The sequence below is a fragment of the Maylandia zebra genome, linkage group LG15 (genome assembly GCF_041146795.1).
Source record: "Maylandia zebra isolate NMK-2024a linkage group LG15, Mzebra_GT3a, whole genome shotgun sequence".
Classification (NCBI taxonomy): domain Eukaryota; kingdom Metazoa; phylum Chordata; class Actinopteri; order Cichliformes; family Cichlidae; genus Maylandia; species Maylandia zebra.
Genome location: NC_135181.1, coordinates 29,156,618 through 29,181,542, shown reverse-complemented (window position 1 = coordinate 29,181,542; position 24,925 = coordinate 29,156,618). Strand labels below are relative to the sequence as shown.

General features: G+C 38.7%; 1 protein-coding gene across 5 annotated transcripts in view; it reads right to left on the bottom strand.

Moving 5' to 3' along the window:
• Window positions 1-1,307: 1,307 nt before the first annotated feature.
• Window positions 1,308-24,925, bottom strand: part of opn5 (opsin 5) — a 75,340-nt gene continuing 51,722 nt past the window's right edge. For 4 of the 5 annotated variants that reach the window (XM_004574086.3, XM_004574087.3, XM_076874266.1 and 1 more), the window contains 4 exons: window positions 16,632-16,802; window positions 14,260-14,594; window positions 13,924-14,159; window positions 1,308-12,490 (listed from right to left, as the gene is read on the bottom strand). In XM_004574086.3, the coding sequence (XP_004574143.1) occupies window positions 12,424-12,490; window positions 13,924-14,159; window positions 14,260-14,594; window positions 16,632-16,802 (809 nt within the window). In that variant the 3' untranslated portion in view covers window positions 1,308-12,423. Of the gene's footprint in view, window positions 12,491-13,919; window positions 14,160-14,259; window positions 14,595-16,631; window positions 16,803-24,925 lie in introns of those variants that run through there. The other variant, XM_076874267.1, reaches the window with a different exon arrangement.

Here is a 24,925-nt window from a genome sequence, read left to right as displayed (position 1 = left end):
TCACAGGACTGTATGTTTCTTAAAGTCACATTGTGCTCAGTATGCTCAAGTTGTAGGAAACTATCCCTCCTTAAGCTCAGAGCAGTATATTTTGCATCACCAAGACACATACTGCAGATGTCATTTAGATTTGGTTTATGTCAAATTCAGTCATGCAGTAACACGAGTATTAGCAGGAGACTTATGCTGACCATAAGACTCTCAATCCCAAGTGGTACAGTATGAACTTCTTTGCCCTGATTGGTTTCCTTGGTTTTTAGACAAGCACACATTCCTTCGTTTAGCTAGCTCTAATTCCTTTGACCTAATTTTGATTTTGTACACAGCATTTCTCACTGGTGTCATCAGGTCAATGGCAGAAGCTTTTAGAGTTAAGTCTGCCAAGTAGTCCATTTCAGGAAGATTTATGTTCACAAATCACCAGTGAGTTATAGAGGGTTATTGATCAGACATGGTCCAGTCAATAACAATAACAGAGAGCTCACCATGGGCTTCTTGGCTGCATTTCTGATCAGCGCTCTCCTTGTTCGGCCTGTGAGTTTAGGTGGACAGCCTTGTCTTGGTAGGTTTACAGTTGTACCATACTCCTTCCATTTCTGAATGAGCACTTGAACAGTGCTCCGTGGGATGTTCAAGGCTTGGGAAATCTTTTTGTAGCCTAAGCCTGTCCTGTCCTGTGAGTTCTTTGGACTTCATGGTGTTGTTGCTCCCAATATTTTCTTAGACAACCTCTGAGGCCGTCACAGAGCAGCTGTATTTGTACTGACATTAGATTACACACAGGTGCACTCTATTTAGTCATTAGCACTCATCAGGCAATATCTATGGGCAACTGACTGCACTCAGACCAAAGGGGGCTAAATAATTATGCACATCCCACTTTTCAGTTATTTGTAAAATATATTTGGAATCATGTATGATTTTCATTCCACTACTAACGTGTACACCACTTTGTATTGGTCTTTCACGTGGAATTCCAATAAAATTGATTCATGTTTGTGGCTGTAATGTGACACAATGTGGAAAAATTCAAGGGGGCTGAATACTTTTGCAAGCCACTGTACATAGTCCTCTATGTTCAGATGTAATTGGACAATTGACTAAAAAGGAGTTTCATAGCCAAATGTTCCCTCAATATTTCATGAGATCTGGATATCGTTTAAAGAGCTGAACTTGGATTTGATAGCTGCTCATAGATATTGGAAAACTGAAATCATCTACTCTGTTCATCTGAAACTTCTCGCATCTTCAGAATGCAAAGCAGGTCATTTGTTAAATGTAACAATTCAACACACATTAGTCAACGCTCAAAGCAGAGAGAATGTATTTGACTGAGGGAGCAGTGCTGAAAGATATACACAGTGAGGGGAAAAAACATTTTCATCACAATACACTGTTCCACCTTTATTTGCACCATCTTTCAAGAAATCACATAACACAAGAGAGTTGCAAGTTACTGCATGATTGCAATATATAACAGGTAATCAAAACAAGGTACTCAGTGTGCAATACACTTGAAACACACAATTGTTACTCACTGGAATGGCACAGAACTATCGACACACATTTGTTATACAGTCTCATCACTACATGTGAGTCTTGATTAGGGATGGGTATCGTTTAGGTTTTATCCGATACCAATACCAAACTGGTACTTTTGAACCGGTGCTGGTGCTTAAACGGTGCTCGAACCGGTGCTTGAACCGGTGCTTAAAGAATGGAGAACACAAAATTGGTCCAAAAACCTCTCATGTTCAGCTGTTTCTTGTAAAAAGATAACAATGTTAGCCTTTTCTGCAGCTATAGGGGATTTATGGCATCACTCTTGGCTGGAAGCAGTGCTTAAACAATGGGAAAAAACACCAACTTTGTCCAAAAACATGCCATGCCATCATCATCCAGGGCAGGCTAGGGGCCAGGACTCTAATCTTCAGGTTTTTGGGGGATGTTGCTAACTCCGGGTCGATAACAGGCAACCGACCCGCAGTAGATGTGCTCGGTGCTCGGTCTCGCAGCAAGTCATCAAATACGGCGCAGGTGTTACCTCCTTTGCACAGTATCAGCTTAAAGCACTTGTTGCAGGCTGCTGAGTTTGCATCTTTTGCTGTGAAGTACAGCCAGACTTTTGACCGCTTCGCTTTGGGCATTTTTAATCTGTAGCTCTGCTCTAAAAGAACGTACGAACCGGGGCCCGCCTACTACGCTCACAAAGGTAAAATGATTGGCTAGAATCCAAAGTGTGTGACATCTCAGGAAAAAAAAACACCGAAATAAAGCACCGAAATGTGCACTGCTTTTCGGTCTGGTTACTACCGTTTATGTCAGAACCGGTGCCATCCCTAGTCTTGATGCATGCTCAATCATCCAGGTACGGAAATTTCCAAAAGTTGATTCTGTTCATCTGGACATCGTTTACAGTGGGAGAAACGTTTCGTCACTCATCCAAGTGACTTCTTCAGTCTCAGCTGACTGCAGGTTTTCCCAACCTTATAAATAGTACATTTGCACAATGACTGAAACATTTCTTCCACTGATGTTCAGATCAATGGAATCAACTTTTTGGGCACTATATGTGAGCCTTTTGACAAGACATAGAAATGTATATAAAAGCAACATTTTATATCATGTTTGATTTTCTTTGGAGGACACAGTGTCATGTGCATACAGTGTTTGTATTAGACTAACAGACCTAGAGACCAGTTGGAAACTGCACAAGAGAAAAATAAGTATTTGCCAACCAGTTGCAAGAGGTTGCTCACTGTCGCTGTGAAATCTACATCTGAACCCCAGGTTGCCATATGGTTGCCAAATGATCTATACTGTAGGTCTGTGTGACTGACACCTTAAAGAGCTTTTGAAATGAATCATTAGAATCACAATTTGAGACAGAAAAATAAAATAAATAAAAATAATTTAAGTTGGGCTTTTAAATTTAAGTTAGACTAAAAATGAATATAGTAAACCTACAAATTCTACTGACATTGGCATAAGATAAAGGTAATCTTTCCCACTGTAGAGTTTTGAAGGTAGTCAAACCACACAAACAAAATAACCACATGTGCCTTATGTATGGTGTCTCATTACTGCCAAAAATATCTCAATTTCTAAATATTTTGCTCTGGTATTATCATTATTAGTAGTAGTAGTAATACTGATAACCGTTTTTCATCTTTATCAATTGATTTAATGTTGTTTTGACTTTTTAATGTAGTTTTAGTTCTGTTACTTGCTCAAAACCACATTACATCTATATTTTACTGTGTGCCAATAAACTGCATTACAAACATTCAAACGTTTCAAATTCCCTGTTCTTTCTGCAATACAATTTACACATTTTGACCTCATTCTGAAAAGTCTAGCAAAACACTAAAACAACTAACAGCCAATACCTGAGATTTATCTCTAAGCCAAACAAGACACCAATACAGTCATCATTATCCGACAGGCCAGGCATTCAGGATTTCAAATAATTCATTTGCAAACTTCGTAATGGATGCGAAAGATTTTACACATGAACTGAGGGGCAACCAGATGACAACCTGTGTTCGAATTTTTCTCTGTGCATAATCATCAGCTGGATCATTCCTGACTCTTAAAGAAAACTCACCCATGCAGACACAACTGAAATCACAACATCTTTTCAAAAACAAAAAGAGGAATGAAGAAATAGAACAGTTCTCTCAAAAGTATTTAAATAAATTTAAGCCAATGTAATATGTACACTATAAGTCAAATAATTCATAAATACGTCAACAAGCATTTATAGATGCAGGTAGGGAGCTAAAAACCTACCAAGGAAACTGAGAACAAAGGAGAACCAAAGGTAATCTAATACAACAGCCTGCAATATACACCACGTTTTGAATACCTCTGTGAAGATTTTATCAAGAATATATATTGTAAAGTGCAGCTGGTTATGCACAATATAAAAATACATTAAAATACAAAAATACAATGCAGTCCCCTACATCCAATCGTATAAAAGAACGCCTTGATTGGATTTGACCGGATTGGGTTGCTCAAACTGTAAAATTGTTGCCGACTGGCTTAATTATACTAGTTTTCTCTGTGTTCTGAACTTAAAAATGGTCTAGTTATAAAGACTTGATTAAAAAGAAAATAAGTAATAAAATAGGTACATTCTGTGAGTGGTAAACCTCATTTATTGGCTTTCAGCTTTCTAGCTCTACATGTGCCATATTTAGATGACTTGTAGAGAAGCTAACTGTGATTGACACTGGCGTGTTTTTGTTGAGCACAACATTGGACTGAACATTGTGAAACAAAAGGGTCAAACACAGGGGGTGCAGAATTATTAGGCAAATGAGTATTTTGTCCACATCATCCTCTTCATGCATGTTGTCTTACTCCAAGCTGTATAGGCTCGAAAGCCTACTACCAATTAAGCATATTAGGTGATGTGCATCTCTGTAATGAGAAGGGGTGTGGTCTAATGACATCAACACCCTATATCAGGTGTGCATAATTATTAGGCAACTTCCTTTCCTTTGGCAAAATGGGTCAAAAGAAGGACTTGACAGGCTCGGAAAAGTCAAAAATAGTGAGATATCTTGCAGAGGGATGCAGCAGTCTCAAAATTGCAAAGCTTCTGAAGCGTGATCATCGAACAATCAAGCGTTTCATTCAAAATAGTCAACAGGGTCGCAAGAAGTGTGTGGAAAAACCAAGGCGCAAAATAACTGCCCATGAACTGAGAAAAGTTAAGCGTGCAGCTGCCAAGATGCCACTTGCCACCAGTTTGGCCATATTTCAGAGCTGCAACATCACTGGAGTGCCCAAAAGCACAAGGTGTGCAATACTCAGAGACATGGCCAAGGTAAGAAAGGCTGAAAGACGACCACCACTGAACAAGACACACAAGCTGAAACGTCAAGACTGGGCCAAGAAATATCTCAAGACTGATTTTTCTAAGGTTTTATGGACTGATGAAATGAGAGTGAGTCTTGATGGGCCAGATGGATGGGCCCGTGGCTGGATTGGTAAAGGGCAGAGAGCTCCAGTCCGACTCAGACGCCAGCAAGGTGGAGGTGGAGTACTGGTTTGGGCTGGTATCATCAAAGATGAGCTTGTGGGGCCTTTTCGGGTTGAGGATGGAGTCAAGCTCAACTCCCAGTCCTACTGCCAGTTTCTGGAAGACACCTTCTTCAAGCAGTGGTACAGGAAGAAGTCTGCATCCTTCAAGAAAAACATGATTTTCATGCAGGACAATGCTCCATCACACGCGTCCAAGTACTCCACAGCGTGCCTGGCAAGAAAGGGTATAAAAGAAGAAAAACTAATGACATGGCCACCTTGTTCACCTGATCTGAACCCCATTGAGAACCTGTGGTCCATCATCAAATGTGAGATTTACAAGGAGGGAAAACAGTACACCTCTCTGAACAGTGGGCTGTGGTTACTGCTGCACGCAATGTTGATGGTGAACAGATCAAAACACTGACAGAATCCATGGATGGCAGGCTTTTGAGTGTCCTTGCAAAGAAAGGTGGCTATATTGGTCGCTGATTTGTTTTTGTTTTGTTTTTGAATGTCAGAAATGTATATTTGTGAATGTGGAGATGTTATATTGGTTTCACTGGTAAAAATAAATAATTGAAATGGGTATATATTTGTTTTTTGTTAAGTTGCCTAATAATTATGCACAGTAATAGTCACCTGCACACAGAGATATCCCCCTAAAATAGCTAAAAGTAAAAACAAACTAAAAACTACTTCCAAAAACATTCAGCTTTGATATTTATGAGTTTTTTGGGTTCGTTGAGAACATGGTTGTTGTTCAATAATAAAATTATTCCTCAAAAATATAACTTGCCTAATAATTCTGCACTTCCTGTATGTCACTTGAACAACAGTAAACATGTACACACACATAAAAAACCCAGTGCTTTCAGAAGTGTCTTATACAGTCAAAGTCATCTCTGCCTGTTAAAAAACAAACCGGCTCAGTTTTACATATTTTATAAAACTGCATTTAAACATTTATAAATCCATGTTAAAATTGATTTTTTTTCCTTTGCTGAAGTGACACAATTTGACCAAAGGTTAAGTGAACTTGTGATCGTTTTTTTTTAGCTCCTAAACGTGACCAGCATATTGGTTATGGGTGAAACTAACCACCTTTAAAGGTCATTTTTGTAACCATCATCTGCAAATTCTGACAAAAATGTTTACCACCAACGGACGTGTGCGGCTGTTCTTTTAACTTTACATGTTTCTTTTTAATTCTTCTCCCAGTTCATTGAGGGGCTTTGACTTTTCCTAGCCCATTCTAAATAATATGTCTTAACAACTTGCTTTGACTCACCTCACAAACTGCAAAATCTTGTGGTAAAATTGGCTTTTACACTGAAATATGGCCCAGCTCTAGTTCAACTTCAGATGATTGACTATTGTGTTGATAGAATACACAGATGTTTCGAACATTAAGTCAGAGCAGCTTATTTCTTCAAATTCTATTGAGTAAAAATAAATTTCTTTAAAATCTCTTTAGCAAATTTTAAAACCTTATTAAAATACATACATTTAGAATCAGTAGCTTTAAAGATAAAGCTGTTCTATAAAGGAAAACTCCACATTACATCTTGCAATGTAAGGTAAATAACATTTATGTGGCTAAAGAGGAAACACAGAAAATGAATCCAAGAATGTAAGTTTCTCAAAGCAAGAAACCAGCGTTAAAAACACTATGTGCATTTAATTCTAGACTGGAAGAGAAAGTGGCTGCTGAGTCTCTGCATGGTGTCCCATACCACCCGCATCCCTTTATTTTTGATGTAAGACATTTTTGCTTTAATAAACATTTTTATTTATTTATTTTTACCACAATCCAACTTTTGGTGATCGGTTAAATTAAAGCCCTAAAAACTAAAAGGTACCTATAAGTCAAAGCGAGGTTCCAGAATCCAGCAACTGATCTATAGCTTTTTTTTTTTTTTTTGCTATTTTGCTCAGGAATCTGCTACATTAACCACGATAAGAGACATACATAATTAGCTCTTAAAGTCATACATTAAAGGTAAAAACAACAAAATAGTAAATGCCATTTTGTAACATGTCAATGTAAATAAGCCAAGACAAGTCCTTTTCAAAACTGCTAGTAGAGCAGAGCGATATGGCCAAAAATATTTATCACGATATAGATTTGAAAATTTGCGATAACGATATAACTGACAATATAATTGATGCGAGACAAAATACAACTCCACAACGTTACTAGCGCAAAAAAAAGCCCATCCATTTATTTTCACTTAAACAAGCAGCTGTTTTTTATGTGCATTAAACCTATATAAAAATTTAACAGTGCAAATGCAAATTCTTTGCTGAAAGTTTAACCAAAAAACATTTCCAGTAGAAATGGGCTGACATATCCTGAGCATAACCATGTATAATATCCACTGAAGTTAAAAACAGGTGCTTTGCAACATTAAACTGCAGTGTGCCAAATAAAAAAGTCAAATACATATTTTTCGGACCATAAAGTGCACAGGATTATAAGACACATTAAGCGGAACAAAGCAGTCAGCTAAATCAAACTTAATTCAACTCATTCTTCTTGCTTCCTCCACTTCTGTACCATTGATTCCTGACTGAAGTTTGGTCCGTTTACAGCATCCTGCCATGCGATTGCATTTGTCTCTAACTATCAGGAACCTTCACGTTAACTTTTATCGAGTGGAAAAGTGAGCGTTCATCCTCCAGCTTCACTGTTTATGTTATGCTAACATAGCTGTGTCGCTAGCGATCACGTAGCACATCATTATATACCAGCTAGCCCAACTTCAGTAACCTTACAAATGTCACTGCTGTTTAGTTTCCTGTCTTCATTTATGTTGGAAATGATAGCAGAGCTGTACGTTTGAATTTTTTCAGAAATCTCTCAGTCAGAACATGCTATATCATGCTTAGGTAACTAGCAAAACTAGCGAGCTAACTTCTGCTAACTTCCTGCTAACTTCTAACTCTGTTAAATGTAATAAATTCTGTTTTCATGGATGCCTGGATGTTAAACTTCATAGTTACGTCTGGTAAAGCAGCAATGCTGATCGTTTTATTAAAGATGAAAGAATTTAGACAGTTTTTAACTCTCAGTGATGCTGCAGTGTTCGTTTGACGGAGTTTAGGACCCAGATTACTCCCAGATTTACGAGCACCTTAGTCCGACAAATACGGCAATAACGACTGCCCGCTTGCATGTTCTACAAAAAAAAAAAGTGCTTAGGTGTGTATTTGACGGACAAACACCAAACCAGTTCCACACCACTGAAGTTGCACCATTTTTACAAACCAATTCTGATTCATCCGTTTCACTCAACGATCCGCTTTCTCCCTTCTTATTCTCCGTTTCCGCCATGCTTTTTCAGCCATGTGTATGAAAACAAAAGCACTGCACATGCGCCTTTTACCCATATTCTATCGCGATATTTTATTTTCTTATCGTTGCCTAACATTGTACCGGTATTACCGTGAACGGTATACAGGGAGTGCAGAATTATTAGGCAAATGAGTATTTTGTCCACATCATCCTCTTCATGCATGTTGTCTTACTCCAAGCTGTATAGGCTCGAAAGCCAATTAAGCATATTAGGTGATGTGCATCTCTGTAATGAGAAGGGGTGTGGTCTAATGACATCAACACCCTATATCAGGTGTGCATAATTATTAAGTAACGTCCTTTCCTTTGGCAAAATGGGTCAAAAGAAGGACTTGACAGGCTCAGAAAAGTCAAAAATAGTGAGATATCTTGCAGAGGGATGCAGCAGTCTCAAAATTGCAAAGCTTCTGAAGCGTGATCATCGAACAATCAAGCGTTTCATTCAAAATAGTCAACAGGGTCGCAAGAAGCGTGTGGAAAAACCAAGGCGCAAAATAACTGCCCATGAACTGAGAAAAGTCAAGCGTGCAGCTGCCAAGATGCCACTTGCCACCAGTTTGGCCATATTTCAGAGCTGCAACATCACTGGAGTGCCCAAAAGCACAAGGTGTGCAATACTCAGAGACATGGCCAAGGTAAGAAAGGCTGAAAGACGACCACCACTGAACAAGACACACAAGCTGAAACGTCAAGACTGGGCCAAGAAATATCTCAAGACTGATTTTTCTAAGGTTTTATGGACTGATGAAATGAGAGTGAGTCTTGATGGGCCAGATGGATGGGCCCGTGGCTGGATTGGTAAAGGGCAGAGAGCTCCAGTCCGACTCAGACGCCAGCAAGGTGGAGGTGGAGTACTGGTTTGGGCTGGTATCATCAAAGATGAGCTTGTGAGGCCTTTTCGGGTTGAGGATGGAGTCAAGCTCAACTCCCAGTCCTACTGCCAGTTTCTGGAAGACACCTTCTTCAAGCAGTGGTACAGGAAGAAGTCTGCATCCTTCAAGAAAAACATGATTTTCATACAGGACAATGCTCCATCACACGCGTCCAAGTACTCCACAGCGTGCCTGGCAAGAAAGGGTATAAAAGAAGAAAAACTAATGACATGGCCTCCTTTTTCACCTGATCTGAACCCCATTAAGAACCTGTGGTCCATCATCAAATTTACAAGGAGGGAAAACAGTACACCTCTCTGAACAGTGTCTGGGAGGCTGTGGTTGCTGCTGCACGCAATGTTGATGGTGAACAGATCAAAACACTGACAGAATCCATGGATGGCAGGCTTTTGAGTGTCCTTGCAAAGAAAGGTGGCTATATTGGTCGCTGATTTGTTTTTGTTTTGTTTTTGAATGTCAGAAATGTATATTTGTGAATGTGGAGATGTTATATTGGTTTCACTGGTAAAAATAAATAATTGAAATGGGTATATATTTGTTTTTTGTTGAGTTGCCTAATAATTATGCACAGTAATAGTCACCTGCACACACAGATATCCCCCTAAAATAGCTAAAAGTAAAAACAAACTAAAAACTACTTCCAAAAACATTCAGCTTTGATATTAATGAGTTTTTTGGGTTCATTGAAAACATGGTTGTTGTTCAATAATAAAATTATTCCTCAAAAATACAACTTGCCTAATAATTCTGCACTCCCTGTAATATGGCCCAGCCCTAACTGCTATAGTACTTTTTTAACGCAAAAAATGTAAAGGTCATTAGTCATAACTATAATCTTCATTCTAAAAAATTAACAAATGTTAAAATATGTCAAAATATGAAGATACAGACTTCAAGTATGCCTGACATGCAAGACTTTAGCAACAATCTGCGAATTAGTAATCTATTTATCATAATTATTAGATTTATTTAATCAGAAATGATACCTCAGCCCATCTCAAAAGATAATTAACACTTCATTATGAGGACTTTCATCAGGTGTAAGACTCATATTATCAATCGATCAACCACTTTGTCTCCATCTTTGTTTGCCAGCACAGTGAAATTTGATTTACTCTAATGATGCAAGCAGATCTGATTCCACCCACTCGATCTATTTCATTTCCAGGTGACTCTGCCGTTGAATGTTCAGAGCATCAAAGAGATCCTGTGTTTGCCAGTGGAGAATCGACCATTTCAGTCTCATTTCTTCACCCATAACAAAGTAGCTATTGTGGAGTTAAGCTGTGTAAGCTATTAATGCTAAAACAAGTAAAGCACATTTCTAACCATTGGTTATATTCCATCCTGAAACATACATGTGACCTTTAAACATAAATTCCATAAACATTTTCATAAATGAGAGACCTCAAGTATGTGCAGAAACATAAAATAATAAACCAAATACACCCAAGTTGAGAAGATTGCTGATAGCAACATGCTTCTAGTCATAATTTTTGAAAAACGCATAGACAGTTTTTCACCCTCTGGGGCCTAATGGGAGATTCATGGTACCATGTTTATATCTCTTTGGGTAGGTATTTGGCTATGCTAAGGGAAGGAATACACAAGCATGACTAAGGTCATCACTGATAATGACTTAGAACTCACAGAGTTAGATATAAATGACTTCCCAATGCTTGGATGCAATTCTATTAGCATATAAGTAGCAATGGCAAGCAAGCAATTGCTAGCTAGCCAATTAACTGCCAGCAATAGCACTGTCTCACACGATGCTTAAATTAGACGTCTTCTCAGTCAACTGAGAGATGTCACTCTCGTTTATCTATAAGTATGAAGCTACAATTGAGAAACAAAATTAGCTTAACACAAATGTACAAAAAATGCAGTCAAGGAGAAAAGGCTAGATGAAAAGTCTAAAAGTTGAAAATCTAGTCTACAGAGAAATCAAAAGCTGACTAATGGAAATCTCAAACTACATCTTTAACAAATGTTACAATTGGTTTTAGTACACAACTGCCCAAGAAACAATAATTTATCACCTTTGACTTATGAACTGGTACCTGGATTAAACAAGTAGTAGTAGTGTTACTTGTTGTTCTGCTAAGATAAAGCTCATTGCCTCTGAGCTATAATTTCATACTTATTACACATGTACAAGATTTTTTTTAAAATCTGATTCTCAGCATTACTCTTTAATGAATCCTGTTATTTCTTGCATTAGCAAAAAAGACACCCAACAATGAACACAATAAAAATGGTCCCTGATTTAACTATTATTATTTCTGTGCCCATTACCACAATATTGAAAAATAGAACTAAAAAAACTTTAGGTGTTGTCACTTTAAATGATTGGTTTCTGCAAAAATTCACTACAATTAGATAAATTGGCTTTGTTTTAAAAGTAACAATGTTAGTTTAACTACTTTTATGAATCAAAGTGACATAACCGGTTCTGTGTAGTAAAAAGCTGAAGAAAACATAGAAAGTAAGGTGATCCAGTACCTTTTGCTTTTGATATATATTTACAGTATAGAAGCCACACGTGTAAGAGTACGAAGGACAACAGTAAAGATACTTTGAGCTTGAGGCCACACTGGCACATGACTTACATGTGCTAAGGTTGTTGCAGTGTTAAATTGCAGTTGAGCATTTGAAATATGCTTAAATTAAACCTTTGAAATATTTGTAATAGTTTTACCTTTTTTTTCTCCACCAAAAAAGGTATATCTTAAGTTTTGGGTTGACAGTGGCGAAGAGCTGGTAGCAAAAATGCTGGTAAGTCAGTAAGATGTGCATTGTTTGCTAATAACATTGACAAACAATGTGTCTGTAATAATGGGGGGGGGGGAGGGAGCTGAAAGAGTGGGTTTATCACATGCACGCTGCCAATGTAAAACAACACCATTCAAGTGACCACATGGGAAGAACACCACATAGGAAAGATGTTTTCCAAGTAAGAAGTTGGGAGCTGAGGGTTACATGGATATCCGGTGTGGGTGCAAAACCAAGCTGTGATACTTGGGAACAAATGTATGCAGTCCATAATGTGACAGAAAATGTCGAGAGTGATTGGTAGAGCACATAGGACAGGGAACAAGTCCAACTGTCCTGTAGTCATGTAGCTTCACATTTGTCTCACACTTCAATGTGGACCTCTTTGGCTGGTGGTGTTTCTTTTAATGAGCCAGGGATGGCATAGAACCTGCAGAGATGTGAACATATGATAGAATAGTCAGACCAAAAAAGCTCACCAATATACAAGCAAAAAATAAAAATTGGGAAGCAAACCTTTAAGTATAAAACTTTTAAACTATCTAAGGTCATTGTTTACCAGTAGGGTTGGCTTCGGTTTGGTTAATGTCCACTTTTCTGTCAATTTGAAACACCCAAATGCAAAAGGTTTCAACAATAAAAACTATAATCAAAAGATTTGGGATATTATCTGAAAGTTTAACTAGCTTCTTTTAGCTGCCCCCAAGTACATAAGGGGGGCAGCTAAACAGGTAGTTCCACATATATGATCTGATTTTTTACACCAGATGCCCTTCCTGACGCAATCCCTAAAGGCTTGCGTCTCTACTTTATGAAATGTACCTATTTAGCATGTGGCTAAAATAAAACTCATTCCTAACCTTATAGAGGTTGCTCCAAAACCTAAGGCCCCAATCACACAAACCTAGAGGTCAGTGGGCAACCAGACCACCTAGAAACCACAGGTCACAAGAGAAAAATGAGTATTCCCTGACCAACTGTAAGTTGTTGCTAAAGGTTGCTTTTCTGTGTAGTGCTGTGAAATAGATTGCTATGACCTAGTCACTCAGGCCTAGAAACCAGTCACTGGCCCTCTAATAAGCACTGATTACTAGGGAAAAATCTAATGTTCCAGATGTGGCCAGCTGGCAGGTGACTGGGGGCGGTTCCATACTGTCACTACGTGAAACTGGTCAAAAACAGAATACATTGCAAAAATCTCCCTGTGATTGTTTTGATCACTAGTAGTAGGTTGCTGAGGTTGCCCATAGTTGCTTGTACCCTTACCGCTGTAACCAACAAATTTCATAAGGTCCAACATTGACTTTCATGGTAAATGGTCTTCATGGTCTTTTGTTTCCAGTTTTCATCACATATTTCCAAGTTTCTTGCTGCTGCTTGCTGATTAGTTACTAAGTTTTACAGACAGGCTGGCATGGCATGGCAGACAGGCTGGTATGTGCCATGCAAACTATCATTGACAGCAATCCGCTAGTCACCAAAGCAATTGCAAGGAGATTTCAGGTGCACCATACTCTTTGATTTGGGATCTGGGATTTCTCCCAGTCAATGAATACACATTCTCTCCCAGTGACCGGAGGTTGCCAGAGGGTTGCTGACTAATCTCAAGGCCTCAGCATTAATCCTATATTTTGTGCTAAACACTTTTCTGGAAATAGTTTTGAGCACAGATTATTTTCTTTGAATCCTGATTGCCAAGGCTTTGTTCGACTCCAAAAGAGGTTTTTGAAAGGGTGAAATCCTATAACCATGATCTGTTCTGGGCTAAAGATTGTTTTCTAGCAGAAAGCATCAAGGAAAAATTTTCCCACTGCTAAAACATTTCAGAAAATGTCTTTATGTATGTATAAAGGCTAGTTTTACCTTGACTTTCTAAAATGCCTTTGTTTCTTCATAACCTTAAAACAGGAGGCTGAGATTTTCAGGTCCACAAGCTGGTAGATAATGGGATTGTACATTGCGGAGGATTTGGCCAGCAACGTAGGAACAACAGACACAGGGATGGGCACTGAGTCTGGCTCACCAAATGCTGACACCACTGACACCACTGCATAAGGGATCCAGGCTATCAAGAAGCCTGTGCAGATCACCATTGCCACCTGGACACAAAATTATATTCTGATCATAAATTTGGACTGAGTAGCACTCAAAAATCTTTGCTCTTTGTTCCACTTCCATGATCACTAATGTTGGACCTACCTTTGTGAGTTTCATCTCAAGGGTGTGGCTGTTTTTGATGCGTGCATCATAATGTGAAATTTCTTTAGCAGATGACTTGACCTTGAAGATGATCATAACATAAGAGAAGACAATCATCCCTGCAGGGAGTATAAGACAGAAGAACAAAATGGCCATGACGAAGCTCTGGCCAGACACTGAGGCTTGAGCCAACCACCAGTCCAGGGTACAAGAGGTCCCAAAGGGCTCCGGAGCATAATTTCCCCAGCCCACCAGGGGCATTGTGGCCCAGAAGGCTGCATACACCCATACAAAGGCCAGGCACAGGAACGCGTGGTGGCGTTTTAGCCATGCACCTAGGATTGGAGAAAGAAACCCCAAGACTAATGTTGGTTAAATGGTACATTTTGACTGCCAGACTAATTTTCTATGCCACAAGTGAAAAGGATTCAGAGCATTAGATGTAGTAAGAGACTTACAAAAATTCCTAGAAAAATACTGAGTATTAAAAAAAATAATCATCTGTAGTCAATGACTCTTCACATCAAAAGGTATGTTGTTGACATCAGTAAACAAAAAAAAAGTATTAAACTACTGTAGTGGAATATTTTAATTCTGAGATCTTACACATTTGTATTATTGTGTTTGACTATGAATGACTGAAAAGGAATTTAATTTAAAAGAATTACAATACAGTGTTATAACGGCTTAGCTGTGGTTATAGGCTAATAACAAATACTATACTCTGGAGGCTAAAAGCCCCATCCCTTCACAAAACAGTGCAGTGGAGTGCTGCACTGTTTTGTTTCACAAAACACTGCAGGGATCAGATGATGGGGAGCCCCCCTTAATCTGATGTTTATGATGGGGGGTTCCCACACCATTATAGTAATGTACACTATAATGGTGTGGGAACTGAATGGAAATTAAAAAGTAACGGGAGCACTTACAGTAGATCATGAACCTAGATATTTGTGCAATACAGGCTTACAGATGTTTTGTTAGAGCATCATTTATGGCCTATAACTCATGTGAAGGTAAATCTAAACCTTGTCAAGAAATGGCCAGTGATTCAGGAATAACTCCTTTTATTAAATTGTGATCATTTAAATACGTAGTTATAGTCACAGGTTTGGATCTAGACTGCAGACCTATTCATATCTTTTTTACATGAAAATCAACAAATTCAGTGGTCCCTTGTTTATCACAGGAGTTACGTTCTAAAAAATAACCCGCGACAAGTGAAATCCGCGAAGTAGAGCCATTTTTTTACAATTATTATAGATGTTTTAAGGCTGTAAAATTCCTCACTACACACTTTATACACTTTTCTCAGACAGGCATGGAAATGTTCACACTTTTCACCCCAGGTGCCTTTGACGGTGAAAAACGTTTCGTTGACGTTGTGTTTGTTGGACATAAAACTTACAAACATACAGTACAGCACTTCAGAAACACACTGCTAGCGATCAAAATATTTATGTAAATTTGACAAGCTGAACACATTCTGTACTGTACAGGAGACACAGCACGAGATTGATTGACAATGGTCTACAGCCAATCAGTACCCAGAACACCATGCGCTGTAAAACAAACAAACAAAAACAACATGCATAATTGCACAAAAAAAATCTGCGAAACAACGAGGCCGCGAAAGGTGAACCGTGTTATAGCGAGGGACCACTGTACATATTCCAGGTTTGCAACATCTGTACATGTTAAATGAAATTAGCATTGTAACTGTGACTGAAAGCATTTATTACAGTTATTTGCAGGGGGTCCATCATAAACACATTCAACAATAAACCTAATCAGAAACTTATATTACCTCAACCATCTAAAAATTTACATTTTAAGAGGCTAAAGCTCAGAGCTAGTCACAAGCCAGCAGCCTCAGTATGAGAAAAAGATCAATTCTAAAAAAAAATTACAGAGATAAAACGGAGAAAAAAGGATGGATGTCTTGTTATGTGGTGAATTTATAAGCATACTGGTGAATTTATAAGCATACTGGAAAATTAAGTAAGTACCTGGTGGTTGCATCTGCTTTTGTTTGGTTAGGTAAAATCTGTCGAATAAGATTCAAGCAACAGCCACTCATTTTCTGTTCATTTTTTTTTTTGTACGTCTTTTTGTATGTTTACAGGGGTGGCTGTAGCTCAGGCGGCAGAGCAGGTCACCCACTGCTCGGAAGCTTGGTGGTTCGATTCCTGGCTTACCCCTAGTCTGCATGCCAAATATCCTTGGGCAAGATACTAACCCCATGTTGCTCTCCCAGTCAGGGTATTTTTAATTCTGAGATACTGGCAAAATACTTTGGTTCCCTTTAAAGTATGTAAGTGTATATGAACATCTGATGTTTATGAAAATTTGCTGAGTTGTTAGTTACGCACCATATCGGAGATGGCAAATCTTGAGATACCGGTCCAGGCTGACCACAGTCATTGTGATGAGGCTCCCACATCCAAAGAAGAAGCCTGCCCAGCCATAGAATCGACATCCCTCCCAGCCAAACAGCCAGCGGTGGGATAAACTAGACACAATGAAAAAGGGCTTTCCTGTCACTGTGAGGAAAAAAAATAGGAGACAGAGTAGAAGGAGAAGTGAAAGGGAAATGGAACAGAAAAAGAGAGTGTGTGGGCAGAGAAAAAGGATGAAGACAAAGATCATAAAAGAAGGTAGTGTTGGAGTGGGATGGGACAAAGAGAAATATTTGGTTGAAAATGGTAAACAGACAACATGTAGCATATTGAAACATACATTCTATTTTTTCAGGGAGAAAACCTTGTGGAACATATCACAACAGAGCTAAATAGCTGCAGATCAGAAACATGACTGGATGTAGGAGAGCAAAAGATAGAAGAAACTGCTTGAAGCAATGTTGAATGCAAGTAGTATTGGTGCCCCTCAAGGATGTGTCCTCTCACCACTACTGTTCTCCCTCTACACTAACGACTGCACCTCCAAGAACTCGGCTGTCAAACTCCTAAAGTTTGCAGATGACACCACTGTCATTGGCCTCATTCAAGATGGTGATGAGTCTGCATACCGGCAAGAAGTTGAGCGGCTGGTACTCTGGTGCAGTCAGCACAATCTGGAGCTGAACACTCTTAAGACTGTAGAGATGACAGTGGACTTCAGGAGACATCCCTCAACTCTGCTCCCCCTGACCATATCAGACAGCCCTGTGTCAACTGTGAAGACCTTCAAGTTCCTGGGTACAACCATCTCCCAGGACCTGAAGTGGGAGACCAACATCAACTCCATCCTCAAAAAGACCCAGCAGAGGATGTACTTCCTGAGACAACTGGGGAAGTACAGTCTTCCACAGGAGCTGCTGATCCAGTTCTACACTGCGGTCATTGAGTCTGTCCTGTGCTCCTCCATCACAGTCTGGTATGGAGCAGCCACTAAACAGGACAGGAGCAGACTGCAGCGGACTGTAAGGGCAGCAGAAAGGATCAGCGGCACCCCCCTGCCCTCCATCCAGGATCTGTACCTCTCAAGAACCAGGAAACGGGCAGGGAAAATCATCACAGACCCCTCACACCCTGCACACAGACTTTTTGATCTGCTGCCCTCTGGTACAGAAGCCTGCAGGACCACCCGACACAGGAACAGTTTCTTTCCCCCCTTCTTAACAGTTGACCTGTCACACTGCTCCCACTGCCAGACTGCAACTGCAGCTTATGTACATTTTGTAGTATTCATTCCACCTCATTCATTTCTGTATTTTATGTATATAAGTTAGATTTGTTATTTATAGTTGGTTTACATAGCTTTGTGTATGTATGTGTAATGTGTATATATAGACACGTGTGTGTGTGTGTGTGTGTGTGTGTGTGTGTGTGTGTGTGTGTGTGTGTGTGTGTGTGATTTACATTGCTGTGCTTGAGAGCCACCATCTACCGGAACCAAATTCCCTGTATGTGTCTGCACATATACTTGGCCAATAAACACGATTCTGATTCTGATTCTGAAGTAATGCATTTAACATTGCTGTGTTTGTTGGTGTTGAACTGTAGCTAAAGGTTGGCAAACCCTTTATGTTCGACACTCTATTCCTTCTGCAATGCTTAAATGCTCAAAAGTTAAATGACTCAATTCCTAAACCTAAAATTCAATATGTTATTCTTTATTTACATAATTTAATAATTGTAACTGTCTTTGTAATCTTTTTTTAACAGAGCCTTACCATTAAGATACAGTCACGGTCAGTGTTAGGGAGTAACGGCATAAATGTACCGGCGTTACGTATTTAAAATACAAAACATGAGTAACTGTATTCCGTTACCATTTAAAAAGGTGGTATTCAGAATACAGTACTTTGTTGAAATAAATGGATTACATGGCAGTTTTTCCTGTTTCATATGTTAGGCGTGGAATTTTTGGTAATTCCACACTGGTGGAAACCCAAAGAAAGCATGCATTAAGAGGCTGTGTCTCAATCTTGCGGTCCATGTCACCTCTACTTTCAGCCCGCATAATGATGTGACAAAATATTTTTTAAAATTATTGTTCAAATAATTATTAAATTTTTTTAATTTAATAGGCAGGGTGTGACAGGCATAGCCCTGTGCATAGCCCAGTTGTAAGTAAGCTATTAAGTCTCGACTGCACTGTGTTCGAGTTCTCCCCGAAACAATAAGTTCTGTTGGAGCGGCCTTTCAATGCCTCTCTCTGTCTCTCACTAGCAAAGTTAACCCAGACAACAAAGTAATGCTAGTTTATGAGCTTGGTTATGAGCACGACACGGAACCCGACATATTAGCCAGACTTCCCTTTACTACGGTTCAGAGCCATTTATAAAAGCGCGGAATAGTTTTCTATACGAGATCGCTATAAAAAGTGCAGCCTTACTCAATCTCCACCCTACTGTTACTCATTTTATATTAAGATTTGAGAGTGTGAGAGTGAATGAATAGTGGAATTGTAAAGTGCTTTGAGTGTCTAGAAAAGCACTATATAAATGCAATCCATTATTATTATTATGTATTTTATAAAAAGCTTGATAATATATTATGTATTCAGAATACGTTACTGTCATTGAGTAACGTAATACATTTTGCGGCATGTATTCTGTAATCTGTAGTGGAATACATTTTGAAAGTAACCTTCCTAACACTGGTCATGGTAAAAAAAAAAGAAAGTACACCGTCTGTTAGTTCTAAGCTTTTATGTATCAGGGCATAATAAAAAATATCTAGTCCTTACCGGGTCTTACAATTAAGTCAATACAACCAGAAATGAGCAACAGCACATGACACCATGGAATTATTTATTTGACAAAAACTAAGCCAGAAGCAGTGTGTGAAAAACTAAGTACACCCCATGGTTAATTGGGCAGTGCAACTTTAGCATCAATGACTTGAAGTAATAGATTCCTGTATGACTTTTAGCTAACTCTTTTTTACAACGTTGCTACATTGAGGCTTCTATTTAAGGTCCAAGTTGGATTGAGATATGGACTTTGACTGGGCCACTGCACCACGCTGATTCATTTGTTTTTCAGTAATTCTGTTGCAGATTGCTGCTCTGGTTGGGATCACTGTCCTGTTGCATGGTCCAATTTGGCCAAAGCACTAGCTGTTGTATAGATAGTCTCACATTTGACTTAAGAATATTTTGGTAAAAAGAGGTCAAATGCAACTTTACAAATCTAACTTTACAAATCTAACTTTACAAATCTAAGTCATGCAGCCATGCTGTCCTTGTTAGAGAGAACAGCATGGCTGCATGAAAACAAGCCATATTTGTTCAGTATTATTCTAATAGCATGTTAAATGTTAAGCACTAACTGAGGCTGACAGACATGGATCTTGTTTTTGTTTTGTGTGTGTGTTTTAATTGTGTCAACAGTCTGCCCTTGTGGTGAATTTCCTGGGATTTCCACTTCTGGAAACACTGGCAATCATCTGTGAATAATCTTTTCAGCTCTATAAAGATGGACTTCAAATAGTTTGGAGCTGGCCTTATAATCCTTCAGAGATTGATGGCTTTTTCTATTGGCTTCTTTAGGAACACCGCTCGTGTCGTTCTTCGTGTCTTCCACATCTAAAAACCCTAGACCAACAAACTGCCAAACTGTCTGCTTTGCTTTTACAGAGGTGCTCACAGTCACTGATGTAATGATCTAATCAAGTGCATTTGATTAGCAGCATCTGGCTTCTACTTACTCTCTTAATTCTTATGGAAGCAGTAAGGGGGGACTTTCACTCACTGTTTCTGTATTTTGGTTCAATTTCTGTCAAATAAATAACGACGTGCTGTTGTTGTGTCAGCACATTGACACAACAGGATGTGTTGCTATGGCCCAGTACATATCATGTATTGTTGTTCATCTGAGGTTGTATTTACCTAATTTTGAGACCTGCTAAAAGTTGATGATTTTCTCATTATGTCCTAATGCATAAAGCCTCATACTTTCTTTATGCTGTGACTGTGAGTTTTTCTCTTTACGGCTAGCACAAACCTAAGCAATATTTGCATTAATATTGCTTAGATACAGTCATTATAAAGTTCCCAGAAGGATAATTGAATTTTTCCACATATGCTAACCTCACATCCTAATATGGGTTTTAATTATAATACAGCAATCTAACATACTACTAAAAAAAGAAAGCCATTATATTTTTTTCATCATATACCCAGCAAGGGAAAATAATTTTGATTGCAGCCTTAACAACAGTTATGAGTGCTGCATGTTTAAGCAACAGGAGATAAAAGTTAAACGTGACTTTTCCCTCCATGTCCTGTATCACACATGAGACAGTTCTTGTAACAACTCACTTTAGTTTCTCATTACTGAACAGCAATAAGGAAAATATGATAATACTGACTTTAGCATTAGGAGTAATTCTTGTAATGAATCTTCCGTAAAATGCAGACAGTTTATGTGAAGGTTATGGTGGACAGATAATTGTCTTGGGATTTGAGATCAAAATATCCTTCACACACCACAAGGGCTACAGAGCTCAACACAAAGATCCACTGTATCGCTCACACCACACTGACTTCCTGACTGTTGTGTCAGATTTGGGCCCTCTTCCTAGATAGCTGGATGGGCAAAAAGCCACAGCGTTCCAAGAATCTCTAGTCGGGATTCCAGACATGATAACCCAAATATTCTCTTGGAATCACTGAAAACCAGCAGGGGTTATACACACACTTCCACACCCCTGTTCACTTGCTTCTAGCCTTAACAAGACTTACATATATTTCTCAGTCATGACATGATTTCTACCCCCATAAACAAATAACATTTTTGTTTGCTCTTTGGTTTGTGTAATGTTGACCATTGCTGTCCTAGGTCACAAGGAAAGGATTAATATGTAAATTGTTATTCTATTCAGAGATATAGCAGCAAGGCTGTGGCATGGTAAGACAGCATAAGGACAATAACAAAAGTTATCTCTCAAAGCTTTACATTCTAAAATTCTGCTGAAATGAAACAATCGGTTGATTAAGGGCCAGATTTATTAAGACCTCAGTCAAATAAGCCTAGAAGCTGGTTAACAACCTCCAGTCAACCTCTAGTATCTAATGGGGGATTTTCATTCTGGTGGTGTGAGTGGTGGTGAGTGGTATTTGGAGGCTGCTGGCTGTCATTAGGTGAAAATCTGTGATTGGTTAAGTCTTTAGCAGACTGCCACATTCAGTTTGCATGGAAGACACTGACTCCTCCGTAGCAAGTCAGTGTCTTCACTCACCATTTACTCTCCAAGCTGTATGAAACTTGGAAAAAATGTGATGCAAACTGGAAATCGCAAACTTTACAGAGCTCTCCCATACTCAGCCATCCGGGATAACCAATTCAAGATTCATGTTTTGTATGCAATCCATAGGATTCTTGTCCTCCCTCCAGCACTCCACATTAAGGTCAGCTCATTTAAAAGTTGCTCTCTTACATCAGAGCAGAGTGAAGACCAAAATTATTTCAGGCCAGGCTCTCAACAGTCAGGGTGAAGACAGGGATAAAACTCTGACGTTGCACTTGGACTTCGGAGCAGACATCCCAAAACCCCTGTGCACTGGTTCTGATCACACTCCTCGTGGCAACTACCAGATAACATGATTTTTCCTTTATTAAATTAATGGGAGGTCTAAGTGTTGCTCATGAATATACTGAATATCTTTTAATTGTAATTCATTACGGCAACCAGTTTTTGATGCTACTATCCATCCTAGATTACAAGCACGTCTAAATGACCTCATAATCTTTATTTCTTGCACTGCAAAAAAAATAATTTCAATAATGGAGATTATTCATAATGTTAATGTATGTGTCCTCTAATCTAGAGAAACTGGTCCTGGACTCTTCTTCCGTTATGAATATGACTAAATGTAAAGCTTTCTGTTTTATATTTATACTGACCATTGTGTTATCTTTCAAATGCCAAAAGCATAACTGTACTAGCTTTTGTTTATGGTGTATTGTTTTTACAATGATCAGGGAGACCACAGCATGTCCTTGTAAGGCCCAGTGAAAAAGGCTTAGTGAGAAAGCCAGTAAACCAAAGAGGAATAGTCAAGATTACAACACAGAGGATGGAGCATTATGGAAGGTATAAATATGTAACGATGTTTAAATGAATGTATATGATGGTGATGGAGGTGATGTAATAAAATTATATCACCTCCATCACCACAAATGGTGTCTGATAATGAATTATTTTCACTCATTTTCCAAATTTTAATAATTATGCATGTATTGATCCATAGTTGTGTAAGCTGACAGGAAAGTAATTAAAAGCCAACAGTCAAATCAAAAACAAAAAACACTCTGAGGGCACTGAGGTCTTCTGCTGATAGTATATTTAAATAGTATATATACTGACAGAAAGTTCCTTTTAAGATGAATTAAAAATGCAGAAAGGAGCGGGGAATATATTGGGAGGTAATGGTTAATTAGTTTAGAACAAAAGGGCTTCTGCATTTTGGTTGTACATATACTGTATATACTAAAGTATATACTTAGCCACAGTGACTTTGCACAATAGTTATGAGTAGGGCTGTGCAATATGACCAAAATCTCATATCCCGATATAAGACATTTATCGTCCCGACAATGATATATGTCACAAAAATTTTACATTTTCTGTAACTTCTGTGAATCTCGGGCAACTCGGTTTGTGTGAAGTGTTTTCAGCTGGGCATCATGTACCTGGAGTCAAGTGTTTTGACTGATGCACAAAGCTATACATTTTTAGACAGTTGAAACGCCCGCCATTTTCTTTGTGAGTATGTATTACATGGCGTGCTGCGGGAAAAAGCCTGTTCTAATGTTTGAGTCTAAGGTTTATTTTTTTAGCACCTGACGGCTCTTTTTTGCTTCTGATCTGTAAACACTCTGCACACTCTTTCACGTGATTCAGTTTATTTTGAAAAATCTCAACAGGATCTTCAGCTTTATTGTGAAAGGTTTATGTGGAAAATAAACAAGTGGACAACGGAGCCATGCGATGGTTTTACCGTCGTTGTTGCTAATGATAGGGGATAAAAGCAGTCACTTGTCCGTCCGTAGTGTATATATTAAATATAAGAGAAAGAGAGAACTTTTAGAAATTAATACTACAGTGACCATAAAAATGATGAAAAATTCTTGTCGTTTATTTTGCGAAACCGCGAAACAAACGATAGCGTAATATGAAACAATAGACGTTTGCAGATCGTCATCCGATATATATGGTTATATCGAACAGCCCTAGTTGTGAGGTTTTAAGCTGAGTAGTTGCACTGTCATGATGTTTGGAAACTGGATGTGATCAGTGAGGGACCTTCCTGCTTATACAGTACTGTAGAGCAGGGCGATATGACCAAAAATATTTATCACGATATACATTTGAAAATTTGCGATAACGATATAACTGACGATATAATTGACACTAGACAAAATACTTTACAACTCCACAACTTTATTAGTGCAAAAAAAAAATCAATGTATTTTCACTTAAACAAGCAGCTGTTTTTTATGTGCATTAAAGTTATATAAAAATTTAACAGTGCAAATGCAAATTCCTTGCTGACAGTTTAACCAAAAGGCATTTCTAGTGGAAATTGGCCGACATATCCTCAGCATAACCACGTAACATATCCACAAAACTTAAAAAGAGGTTATACACACACAATACGGTAATATTATGTTGAAGCACAGTACGTATCACTCCGCGAGGCTCCTGCCTACGATAGCCGTAATGCTCCGACAATCCATCAAGCGGTGCGGGTTTGTAGCTTAGCAAAGTCGTACTAAAACATTTGACAGATTTTCGAGCACCGTGTACCACATAAAATCGTTTCAAGGTCAGTAAACACAACCAGAATTCATACAAAAGGCACACGGGATTATAAGGGGCACTGTCAATTTTCAGAAAAATCAAAGGATTGATTTTAAGTGCGCTGTATTTTCCAAAAAACACGGTAATAACGACGGCTCGCTAGCATGCTCTACCAAAAATAGTGTTTTGTTGTGTATCTGACGGACGAAAGCCAAATCAGTTGAATACCACTGAAGTTGCAGCATTCTTACAAACCAATTCTGGTTCATCTGTTTCATTCAACGATCCGCTTTCGCCCTTCTCATTCTCCGTCGTTCCATGCTTTTTCCGCCATGTGCGTATGAAAACAAAGGCACTGCGCATGCGCATTTTACCCATATTCTATCGCGATATTTCCTTTTCTTATCGTTGCC